The sequence below is a fragment of the Pongo pygmaeus genome, chromosome X (assembly GCF_028885625.2).
Source record: "Pongo pygmaeus isolate AG05252 chromosome X, NHGRI_mPonPyg2-v2.0_pri, whole genome shotgun sequence".
In the NCBI taxonomy this organism is placed as follows: domain Eukaryota; kingdom Metazoa; phylum Chordata; class Mammalia; order Primates; family Hominidae; genus Pongo; species Pongo pygmaeus.
In genome coordinates, this window is record NC_072396.2 from 74,750,508 (window position 1) to 74,763,294 (window position 12,787).

Below are 12,787 nucleotides of genomic sequence, written 5' to 3' on the forward strand. Positions count from 1 at the left end.
TGGGGGGAGGTGGGAGCTAGTGGTTGTGGGTAGGGGTGTGCGTGTGGGGGTCGAGGTATCTTTGGCTGAGGACTGAGTGGTGGTGGGAGACAGGAGTGGGGTAGGGCAGAAGTTGGATAGAGGTGTGGGGGAGCGGAAGCCTGCTTGGAAAACCGGTTGGAAGCAGTTGAAGGTGGCTGGAGGTGGTTGGATGTGCGAGTGTGGGGGAGGGGTGGTGGGGTTGAGGCCTGATTGGTGGAAGACTGAGGTGAGAATGGTGAGGGTAGGGTCCATACCTGATAGGAGGAAGGAGTTGGGGAGGGGTCAAGGCCTGTTTGGTCGAAGATTGGCTAGAGGCTGGAGGCAGGAATAGGGAGCGGGGAGGGGGTGGCCGGATTCGTATAAGACCAGTGAGAAGACAGAGTGGCGAGGGGTAAGGGGGCAGTGGAGGTTGGACAGAAGGAAGAAGGTGATGAGGGGGCGGTGGTAGCCTATTCTGGGTAAGATTGACAGAGTGGGGAGTAAGGAGGTAGGGGAAGGGGGAGAGGTTGACACCCGGTAGGTGGGAGACTTCCTTGGGGCAGGAGTAGGGGGACTGAAGGTGTAGGGAGGTGGAGGGCCAGTGGGATGTGGGGGTGGTCGAGCCCTGATACGTGGAAGACTGGCAAATTGAGGTGGAAGTGGAGGGAGTGGGAAGTGGGGGCGGGGCGGGTGCAGGGTGGGAAGGGATTGGGGTGGTAGAGGCCTGAGTGGGAAAAGTTTGCAACAAAACAAATTTAAATCCTTTTCATTTTGCAGAGCAAAGTTTCGGCTTTAAGGTGGGGAAGATACCCAAAGATAAATGCAGAATGTAAATGTAGAGATGTCTCTGGTTTTGAGTTCTGGCTTTCTTTTTTTTTCTTTTTCTTTTCTTTTTTTTTTTTTTTTTTGAGATGGAGTCTAGCTCTGTCGCCCAGGCTGGAGTGCAGTGGCACAATCTCGGCTCACTGCAAGCTCTGCCTCCCGGGTTCACGCCATTCGCCTGCCTCAGCCTCTCGAGTAGCTGAGACTACAGGCGCCTGCCACCACGCCTGGCTAATTTTTTGTATTTTTAGTAGAGACACGGTTTCACCGTGTTAGCCAGGATGGTCTCAATCTCATGACCTCGTGATCTGCCCGCCTCGGCCTCCCAAAGTGCTGGGATTATAGGCGTGAGCCACTGCGCCCGGCCGAGTTCTGGCTTTCTTAAGAAAGTGTATCTTTGTCTTCACTACAGACATGGATGGGCACAAAGAAGAACCGCCCCGCTTGCAAGAGCCGGAGGAGGACGAGGATTGGTGAGATTTGGAAAGTTCTGTTTTCTTTTAGTTTAGTGTTACCGTATTGGCAAAACAGCTTTCTCGAGAAGTATGTTCATTTCCTTTAGTATCTGTAGAGCGTATAACTTGGTTTGTTATAAAATGAGAATTGTAAAGAAGGATTTTACAAACTAGGAGTCCAGCCTCCTATGAAATTCTTGAATCCGCTATATAATTTCTCTGTTAGTGGCCAGGAAATGACGACATTTGAGGCAACAGTGCATCGTTGAATATATGTGGTTTCTAGAAAGTTCTTCATTCTGATGCAATTAGAACCTGTTGTTCCATGCCAGTATCGATAGTGCTGCCTCTAGAGGTACACAAGTATTTTTCTTCTCCATGATAACACAAGGTGTTTTTGTTTTAAAATTTTTTATGGAGATGCACCCTGAACCAATAAAGGTTCAGAGAGCTTCCAACATGAGGTATTTTGTGTGTGTGAGAGACAGGGTCTGCTCTGTCGCCCAGGTTGGAGTGCAGTGATGTGATCAGGAGCTATTTTTAAGATAGCTGCCTGTCTCTAAGTTTTTTCTCTTCTGGAACACTACCCTATTTTCTTCCCTCACAGATATGCATGTAAGGGTATGATATGGGGAAAGGTACAAACCAACAGAAAGTCTGGAAATAGACCTAAGAACATAAGAAAATTTACTAAACAAGAAAAATGACATTTCAACATTTCAAATCAATGGGGAAAAATATGGATTAGTCAACAAACCATTTGAGGATAACTGGCTAACCATTTGGAAAAAAATGAGACTTGGGTTTTTACCTTATTATTGCTTATGCCAAAATAAATTACACATGGATCAAATATTTTAAAATAAAAAATGAAACCATTAAAATGTTAGAAAACAATAGATGGATTTTGTTTCCAATAGTTTTTGGAGTAGAAAGGTCTAAGTTTGATATCAAACAAAACATAAATATGGTAAATAAACTGGAAAAATATTTGTATTACAAATATAAAGGGCTATTTTCCTTAACAAAAAGCTTTTTATAAATCAGTAATTTAGAAAAAGGTGAACAAACGCATGGAACATGACTAAGAATATTAGAAGGTAGCTCTCTGGGAAAAAAAAAAATACAAACAGACCTCAGACATTAAAATTTTCAGCTTTGGCCGGGCACACTTTGGGAGGCAGAGGTGGGCAGATCGCTTGAGTCCTGAGACCAGCCTGGGCAAGATGATGAAACTCCGCCTCTACAAAAAATAAAAAAATTATCTGGGCATGGCGGCTGCACCTGTAGTCCCAGCTACTCGGGAGGTTCAGGTGGGAGAATCACCTGAGCCCGGGAAGTCGAGGCAGCGGTGAGCCAAGATTGCACCACTGCACTCCAGCCTCTGCAACCCGAGACCCTGTCTCCAAAAAAAAAAAAAAAAAAAAATCAGCTTTTAATTATATTGCTTCTCATTAAATAAGTGATAAATTTTAATTATATTGCTTCTCATTAAAGGAATGATAAATCTTATTCATTTATTTTTTTTCTCCCGCTTGGAAAAGTAAAGAAATGATAAATTTTAAAATGAGATATCATTTTTTATATATTTGCAAAAAGTTTGATGATACCCAGTGTTGCCAATTTATAGGAAAACAGAAAATCTCCTACATTCTTTGTGGGAGTATATATTTGGTACAACCTTTTTGGAGGGCAGTCTGGCAGTATCACATTTTAAATGCCCATGTCCTTTGAAGTAGCAGTTCCACTACTGAGACTTTTTCTTTTAAAATCATTTAATTTCTTTATACTTGTACTCCCATATACATGAGTGCATAAATGTGATTATATCATACATGTAATTCAGTAATTGTAATTCAGTCTTATTTTTTCTTGACTTTTTTTTCCCCCTTCTCCCATGGCCTTTCTCCCTGTAACCCATGCTAAATATTTATGTAGCTAGCCTTCCATACTTTTCTCTATGTTCATGTAATCATATATAGACATTTACAGATTATTTTGGTTTTTGTTCACTTTTGTGGAAGAAGGATATATGATTTAATTACCAGTACATAGAGAAATATGTACAAGAACATTCATTGCAGCACTGTTTGTAATAGCACAAATTTGAAAAGAGCTGAAAGGTCCTAAGGGTCTACTTGAATAAATAGGGTTCATTGCAAAAATGTGGTGAGAGCTAAGTGTACTGATAATGAAAAGACTGCTAAGAAATATAAAGTGAAAAATGCAAGCTGCAGAACAATGCATATAGCATAATATTATTTGTAAAAAAAAAAAAAAAAAAAGAAAATGGTGTGTGTACTTGTTCTGATGTGTGCTTACACTTAACTTTCTAGAAGGATAAATAAGATACATTGTCTCTGGGAAGAGCAAGGACAGAGTGTCACTCACTGCTGTTTTCAGAGTTCTTTATCAGTTAGAAAAAAAAACGACCTGGTAAACATTATTTTGCCATAGTCATTAAAAATGTGGGTAGGGGGTGGGGTGGCTCACGCCTATAATCCTAACACTTTGGGAGGTTGAGGCGGGAGGAATGCTGGAACTTACGAGTTTGAGACCAGCCTGGGCAACATAGCAAGACCTCATCTCTATTTTTTTGTTTAAAAAAGCGGGGGGTGTGGAGGGGATTAGCAAAAGAATGACGCCAACATTGGAAAATATACGTCTTAACAAGTAATAAAAAGGAATGCTAATTTAAAAATCATTTACCTATTAGCAAATTTTAAATATTTAATCATATTATAGTAATGCTGCTGACATCATAAACTGACACAACCCTTTGGAAATGATTAAGCAGATGTACCAAGAGCTATAAAATTGGACATACTATTAGATTCTTTTTTTTTTTTTGAGACAGAGCCTTGCTCTGTTGTCAAGGCTGGAGTGCAGTGGCACAATCTTGGCTCACTGCAGCCTCTGCCTCCTGGGTTCAAGCAATTTTCGTGCCTGAGCCTCCTGAGTAGCTGGGATTACAGGCGCATGCCACCACACCCGCCTAATTTTTTTTTTTTTTTTGTATTTTTAGTAGAGATGGGATCACCATGTTGGCCAGGCTGGTCTTGAACTCCTGGCCTCAAGTGATCCATCCGCCTTGGCCTCCCAAAATGCTGGGATTATAGGCATGTGCCACCACTCCTGGCTAATTTTTTTTTTTTTTTTTTTTTTGTATTTTTAGTAGAGATGGGGTTTCACCATGTTGGCCAGGCTGGTCTCAAACTCCTGGCCTCAAGTGATCCACCCGCCTGGGCCTCCCAAAATGCTGGGATTACAGGTGTGAGCCACTGTGCGCAGCTGGACATACTTTTGATTGAGTAATTTGATTTTTGGCAACCAAGCATAGGAAAATCCACTTTATGAAGCCAATTAAATGCCCAAAGGTGCTTTTCGTAGTATTTAATTTTTTTTGTTGTTTGTTTGAGACGGTATTACTCTGTCACCCAGGCTGGAGTGCAGTGGCATGATCATGACTCACTGCAACCTCTGCCTTCTGGTCTCAAGCGATCCTCCCACCTCAGCCTTCAGAGTAGCTGGGACTACAGATGCACCACCATGCCCAGCTAATTTTTGTATGTTATTGTAGAGACGTGGTTTTGCCGCCAAGTTGCCCAGGCTAGTCTCGAACTCCTGGGCTCAAGTGATCTGCCTGCTTTAGCCTCCCAAAGTGCTGGGATTACAGGCGTGACTGCTGCACCCGGCCTCATAGCATTTAATTTAAAAATTAAATTAATAGTCAGGCGCGGTGGCTCACGCCTGTAATCCCAGCACTTTGGGAGGCCGAGGCGGGCAGATCACGAGGTCAGGAGATTGAGACCATCCTGGCTAACACGGTGAAACCCCATCTCTAGTAAAAATACAAAAACAAATTTAGCCGGGTGTGGCGGCAGGCACCTGTAGTCCCAGCTACTGGGGAGGCTGAGGCGGGAGAATGGCGTGAACCTGGGAGGCAGAGCTTGCAGTGGGCTGAGATCGCACCACTGCACTCCAGCCTGGGCGACAGAGCGAGACTCCATATCAAAAAAAAAAAAAGAAGAAAAATGATTGGTGTTAATTCTTCGTTAAATTTTTGGTAGAATTCACCAGTGAATCAATATGATCCTGGGCTTTTCTTTGTTGGGAGGTTTTTTATTATTGATTCAGTCTCCTAAATCGTGTGTGATCAAAAATGCAAAAGGTGGCTGAGCCCAGTGGCTCACACCTGTAATCCTGGCACTTTGGGAGGCTGAGGTAGGCGGATGGCTTGAGTCCAGGAGTTTGAGACCAGCCTGGCCAACATGGTGAAACCCTGTCTCTACAAAAAAAAATACAAAAATTAGCCAGGCACAATGGCACACACCTGTAGTCTCAGCTACTTGGGGGGCTAAGGCGGGAGAATTGCTTGAGCCCGGCAGGTGGAGGTTGCAGTGAGTTGAGATCGTGCCATTGCACTTCTGCCTGGGCGATGGGAGTGAAACCCTGTCTCAAAAAAAAAAAAAAAAAAAAAAAAGCAAAAGGTCAAATTGCAGCTCCATGACCCTCAGTCACTTGCCCTCAAATAGGGAGTGCCTGGGGTGGATCGTTAGTCTCAGTTGTCCTGAGAGGTAAATGGGTTATGTGTTATTATTAGCCCCTTGTGAATTTGGTTGACAGGAGTCATGCCTTTAGCATTTAATGAAGAATTGATAAATCTGAGTTTCTGAAGCTACAGGTCCAAAAAGCAGATCTTGGGCTTCTGGTTGGAGATAGCCCTTGAGGCCAGACACCAACCTGCCAGTCTCTAACCCATCTTAGCTCCAAAGTGGGACTGCTGCTTCCCTTGATCTGGGCATTGTATTTTCATTAACGAAGATAAGATTGTTAGCTTTTTTGTTTTTTACTTTGGGCTGACTCTTTACCTCGAACCTTCACATAGATGGGCATATATGTGTAATTACATTTTTACACACAGAAAATTATTACTTAGTGAGATCTAGTAGGCAGAATTCTTTCACAACTTGAGGTTTTTTTAGGGGGTGGAAAATAACAGAAGGGATCTTTGGAATCACTCTTTGAGATTCATTCATACATTCATTCATTTAAAAAATACTTATTGAATCCTGACTTTGTATGGAACAATGTGAAACGAATACACTTCCAAGTCTTTGCATAGCTTACTGTCTGGGGTGGGGGTTAGAAACATGTAAACAGGTAGTTACAGTAGAGTGTGATAAACGCTGCGATGGGGCAGATGTGCATGATGCCATAGGAGTACAGAGGAGGGCAGATAGGATCTTGTTTACTTTCCACAGTAGCCCTATGAAATAAAATTTTTTTTTTTCAACTGAGGCCCAAGAACTTGGTATTATGAAAGTCTAGAAGTGATGGTGGCTTAGAGTAGGGTGCTACTAGTGGAGTTGGAGAGATTTGGATGAATATGTAATATATTGTAGTTCATAAATTCGCAGATGTCTTTTCACATTTTTGCATTTCTGAAATTGGCATGTATCATACATTTGATGGCAGGTTGTAGTTTGGTAGTGTTTTTTTCTTTCATGGAGGAGGTATATATAATAATGTGTCTTAGATGAAATATATTAGAGAAGTGGAGCCAACAGGTCTTGCAGATGGGTTGGATATGGGAGGTGAGGGAAAGAAAGAAATCAAGGATGACTCCTCAGTTATTTGGCATTACTGGGTAGATGGTGGTGCCATTGACTGAGATGGGTAGGGCTGGGATAGGAACAGGATTGAGGGAGAAAATAGAGTTCTGTGTTGTTGGCCGTGTTACTTTCTTTTCTTTTTTTTTTTTTGAGACTGAGTTTTGCTCTCGTTGCCCAGGCTTGAGTGCAGTGGTGTGATCTCAGCTCACTGCAACCTCCGCCTCCTGGGTTCAAGTGATTTTCCAGCCTCAGCCTCCCAAGTAGCTGGGATTACAGGCACCTGCCACCACACCTGGCTAATTTTTGTATTTTTAGTAGAGATGGGGTTTCACCATGTTGGCTAGGCTGATCTTGAACTCCTGACCTCAGGTGATCCGCCTGCCTCAGCCTCCCAAAATGCTGGGATTACAGGTGTGAGCCACTGCGCCTGGCCCATGTTACCTTTTAAATACTTAATAAATATCCAAGGTGTCAAGCAGACAGTTGGAGTTCAGTGAAGAGCTCAAGGCTATTAATGTAAAGTTGGGGACATGGAGTCTAGCGCTAGTAGCATGAATGATTCAGGAGAGAGGGGAGAATGATGCAGCACAGAGTGCCGGAACTACCGGAGTACAATCCTTGAGAAGGCTAGAGGAGACAGGTCCTAAGTACAAGGGAGGGATTGGTCTTTGATAGTGGTAGGGACACTGTGTTCCGTTGTTAGTGATAGAGAAGGCGGAGAGTCTAGTATGGTTGCAGTTAGTTCTGGAGATTTCTTGGTGGGAGGATGAGTGAGTTCCTAGCTGATTGCTTCCATTATCCTAGTGTCTTATGACACAAGGTCATTAACACAGTGAAGGGGGTGGGGAAGGAGGGATTGGCACTTAAAAGGCAGAAGTTGTACCGAAATGCATAATGCAAGAGGTGGGGGTCTGGTTTTCATTGATAAGCCTAATTAGTACTCTCTGATGCCCACCGACTAGTCTTTTTTAGCCCAAGCAAGATTCTTTGTTTTGTCAATACTATTACAAGATAGCCTTGATGATATGCAGAAATATTATATTTTAAAAATTATCCTGTTAGGCTGAATTTAAAATAATCAGAAAAGCAAATGGGTCACCTAGTGGGTTGGCTATGTTTTAAATTTATTGACAATGCCAAAGTTACTTAATTAGCATTCTATTGATATTTTCAATTCCTGATTTCAAGGAAAAGAAGGCTGTCACACTTAACTGGTGTTCCTGGAAGTGTGGTCTGCCAGCTTCCTGGATCAGAATTGCCTGGGGGTGCTTGTTAAAAATGTAGTTTCTTGGATTTTTTTTTTTTTTTTTAACAGTCTTGCTCTGTCGCCCAGGCTGGAGTGCAGTGGCACAATCTCAGCTCACTGCAAACTCACTGCAACCTCTGTCTCCTGGGTTCAAGTGATTCTTGTTCCTCAGCCTCCCCAGTAGCTGGGGTTACAGGTGTGCGCCACCATGCCTGGCTATTAAAATTTTTGTATTTTCAGTAGAGATGGGATTTCGCCATGTTGGCCAGGCTGGTCTAGAGCTCCTGGGTTCAAGGGATCCACCCACCTTGGCTTCGTAAATTGCTGGGATTACAGGTGTGAGCCACTGCATCCGGCCAAAAATGCAGTTTCTGATTCCTGTTGTTCTAGAGTAAGGCTCATGAATATTGTCTATTTGTTTTTTTGTCTTTGCCACTAGACTGTGAGATCCCTAGAAGTCATTCTTTTTTTCTTTTTTGTAGCCCCAGTACCAAGTATATAGCAGATGCTTGATAAATGTCTAATTAGTGAATGAATGAACCACAGATATCCTAATCATATTATAACATATTTATTGAGTTGTAAAAATTACTAAGGGAATATAGGTCTGTGGTGAAAATGAACAGTACGGAAGCATATAAAGTAAAAAGTGAAAGTGCCTTTACATGCATGCATCCTCCCATTCTTCTGAGGTAATAATTTTGAATAATTTGGCAGTATTTCTTCTAGAGATTTTTCTGTAGTCATATAAAAGCATACATAATCTTTATGATTTATAGTCTTTTAAAGTTTTAAAGGAGAGATCTGACCAGGCGTGGTGGCTCACGTCTGTAATCCCAGTACTTTGGGAGGCCAAGGCGGGCAGATCACCTGAGGTCAGGAGTTCAAGACCAGCCTGGCCAACATGGTGAAACCCCGTCTCTACTAAAAATACAAAAATGAGCTGGGCGTGGTGACACACGCCTGTAATCCCAGCTACTCCACAGGCTGAGGCAGGAGAATCACTTGAACCCAGGAGGTGGAGGTTGCAGTGAGCCAAGATCGCGCCACTGCACTGCAACCTGGGTGACAAAGTGAGACTCTGTCTCATAAATAAATTAAAAAAATAAAATAAAATAAAATAGATCTTTTTTGGATCTTTTATAACTTTTTTTTTTAAGTTGTTTTTTTTTTTTTGTCAGCCAGGTGGGAGTGCAGTGATGCCATCATAGCTCACTGCAGCCTCGAACTCTTGGGCTCAAGGGATCCTCCTGAGTAGCTGGGAGGATCCCACATCTAGCTAATTTAAAAATATTTTTTGTAAAGACAAAGAGTCTCGCTCTGGTGCCCACACTAGTCTTGAACTCCTGCTCCCAAGTGATCCTCCGGCCTCGACCTCCCAAAGTGTTGGGATTATAGGCATGAGCCACTGCTCCCAGCTCTTCTATAGTTTTTGAGGTTTTTTTTTTTTTTTTTTTTTTTTTTTTTAAATGTATCTTTAAAGCCTTCCAATGTTATTTCTTAGTCCTTTCATGATAGAGTTCTGGTTCTTCTTCCTTCAATGTATATATTCTTTTTTTTAACGAGGTATGGTCGGAGGGTTCTCGCTGTATTTCCCAGGCCAGAGTACAGTGGCTATTCACAGGTGTGATCATGGTGCACTGAGGCCTCCAACTCCAGGGCTCATGCAGTCCTCTCCTACCCCCTGCATAGCTGGGACTGCAGCATACCTGGCCTGCATATATTTCCTTTTTTTTTTTTTTTTTGAGACAGAGTCTCGCTCTGTCACCCAGGCTGGAGTGCGGTGGTGCAATCTTGGCTCACTGCAACCTCTGCCTCCGGGTTTCAAGTGATTCTCCTGCCTCAGCCTCCGAAGAACTTGGACTACAGGCATGTGCTACCACACCCAGCTAAGTTTTGTATTTTTTAGTAGAGACGGGATTTTGCTATGTTGGCCCAGCTGGTCTCAAACTCCTGACGTCAGGTGATCACCTACCTCGGCCTCCCAAAGTGCTGGGATTATAGACGTGAGCCACTGCACCCAGCCTCCTTTTTTCCTTTTCCTCAATTCTTAACATGTCAGCTAGCCTGCATATATTTTCTTTTTTTTTTTTAAGACAGGGTCTCACTCCTGTCACCCAGGTGGGAACTGCAGTGGCGCTATCATGGCTCACTGCGGCCCTGACCTCTCGGGCTGAAGCAACCCTCCAGCCTCGTTTTCTGATTTTTTTTTTTTTTTTGTAGAGACAGTTTCACCATATTGCCCAGGCTGGTCTTGAACTCCTGGGCTCAAGTAATCCTCCCGCCTTAGCCTCCCAAAGTGCTGATTACAAGCGTGAGCCACTGCATTCAGCCACCTGCGTATATTTTCTAATAATAGTAACATGAGCCTTGAAATACATTCTAGGGACTTGTTCCCTGGTGGTGAATATTACTTGGAAAAGATACCAAACAAAATCTGCCTTCTTTTTGACCATGTATTTCTTCCTTAGTGCTTTCCTTGGACTACCTCACTTGTTGGTTACTATCCCACCTGGAATTTGATATTTTGCCATTAGGGATTTGGGTGGGGTTCTCTGTCATGTAACTTTTTGCCTCATGTTGATCCTTTGTTCCTGTTGCCTGACCTTTCAAAAAAATAGGTGTGTTTGTAACACAAAAGTATGTAAAAAGATGGATGAAGTCTGAATCAGCTGTTAGTTTATATAATATATAGTGCTGTTTACTGACAACTAACATCACATATTGACCCATGCATGGGAAACCGTACACCCAGCAAAAGATTTCTTTCCTGATTAAAGAAAAAAACTTGAAGTCTACTACTGAGTAAGTCCAATGTACAGTGGTTGAGAAATGCATAGGAAGTTTAATCAAGGAGTTGAGCCATCCTGTATTTTGAAAGACTGGAAAAGTATACAGGCAGCACAGTATCAGCCTCTAGGCCAAATGAAAAGCCCTAAAGAAGTGGCTAAGTCTAATTTTTTTTTTTGACGGGGTCTTGCTCTGTGGCCCAGGCTGGAGTGCAGTGGCGTGGATCTTGGCTCACTGCAACCTCTGCCTCCTGGGTTCAAGTGATGCTCCTGCCTCAACCTCCCGAGCAGCTGGGATTGCAGGCGCCAGCCAACAGGCCTGGCTAATTTTTGTATTTTCAGTAGAGATGGGGTTTCACCATGTTGGTCAGGCTGATCTTGAGCTCCTGACCTCAAGCAATGCAACTGCCTCGGCCTCCCAAAGTGCTGGGATTACAAGCGTGAGCCACCGCGCCCAGCTGAAGTCTAACTTTTAATATGTAGAGCCTGGACTTCCTTATAGCTATTATGTCCCCCTCCTTTAGCATTTTGATATCCTCTGTAGACTATGTGTCACAATAACTAGTAACAACATGACCTATGATGTGGCCAGGCGCCACATTGGAAGAGTGGCAGTGGCAGTGAAGTGATGCTCACTGTGGTGTGACTCCTCTGGGCTGCAGTTTGGATCTGGCTGACAGTGGATGTCCAGCCGGCTGCTGTCTGGTGAGCTGAAGCGTTCCGAGCAGGAAGTGCTTGGCTTCACCTCAGGGGGTGCTGCATAACCCTCTGGTAAGTGATAGCAAGAGGCAAAATAGCCTGCCACAGAGCAGCGGAGAGAGAGTGCTGGGGCCCCTGGCAGATGAGACAGAGAAGCAAGAGTCCCCAGCATCGTGGTTCACTGCAGGAGCAGTGGCAGCTTTGAAACCATCCATTCATTGGCTCTGCATGAAACGGAGTTCAGTAGTTGTCCATTTACTTAGATATCAATCCCAAACAGTAGGCTGTCTCCAAGAAGTACACCCTTAACGGGGACCTCCTTGCCCTTTTGCCCTTTAATTTTTGACTGCAATCTCTTCATCCTCAAGTCCTTTCCCCCGAAGCCCTTTTCTCAAGACTCATTTTCATGTCTTTATTTTTTATTTTACTTTTTTTTAGAGACAGGGTCTTGCTGTGTCACCCACACTGCAGTGCAGTGGCACCATCATAGCTCACTGCAACCTTGAATTCCTGGGCTCAAGCGATCCTCCCTGCTCAGCCTTCCGAGTTGGTGGGATTACAGGCGTGAGCCTCCATGCCTGGTGTTGCTTTTATACCTTTAAATGGAAATAAATTACTTGGCAGAAAACAGGCTTTTCACTGATAGCTAGTGATAACTCAGCTAACATTCTTCACGTGTTTTTGATTCAGCAGTAAGGACTGAGCAGCTCATTGCTTCCAATTTTTGTTCACTTGTGCTGTTGTGATCCTAATTTCCTAAGGGCTTAAAGCCCATAAAACCTTTTTGCATTTCAGGAATTCTGATTGGTTGTTTTCTTCACTTATTTGGGATTTTTGATATGTGGTTGCTTAAGGTGTCGATAGCCCTCCTTTTATAAAGTATCTCTTTTATTTTTGCAGTTACATCCTTAATGTTCAGTCAAGCAGTGGTGACACCAATGGGTCTTGTAAGTAGAGTCCACTCAAAGCAGGAACATTTTGAAGTGTCTTTGTAGAGATGACTCAACTGTGATTTGGGATGTCTGGCCTAAGTTGGTTCTAAGTTCGTCACCTCTAGGGCTCTCTTTAGGTTGGTGAAATGAAATTTCCCTACTGTCAGGAGTGGAGGAGGTTCTCTGCTTCTTTTCCAACTTACTTCCTTTCCTCCTTTTTTTTTTTTGA

At 43.3% G+C, this 12,787-nt stretch overlaps 1 protein-coding gene across 6 annotated transcripts in view; it reads left to right on the plus strand.

Annotated features, from left to right (window-relative positions):
• GCNA (germ cell nuclear acidic peptidase) overlaps positions 1–12,787 on the plus strand; it is a 35,356-nt gene that overhangs the window by 1,709 nt on the left and 20,860 nt on the right. For 2 of the 6 annotated variants that reach the window (XM_054470808.2, XM_054470809.2), the window contains exons 2-3: positions 1,235–1,295; positions 12,527–12,573. In XM_054470808.2, the coding sequence (XP_054326783.1) occupies positions 1,237–1,295; positions 12,527–12,573 (106 nt within the window). In that variant the 5' untranslated portion in view covers positions 1,235–1,236. Of the gene's footprint in view, positions 1–237; positions 480–1,234; positions 1,296–12,526; positions 12,574–12,787 lie in introns of those variants that run through there. The other 4 variants (XM_054470807.2, XM_054470810.2, XM_054470812.2 and 1 more) reach the window with 4 other exon arrangements.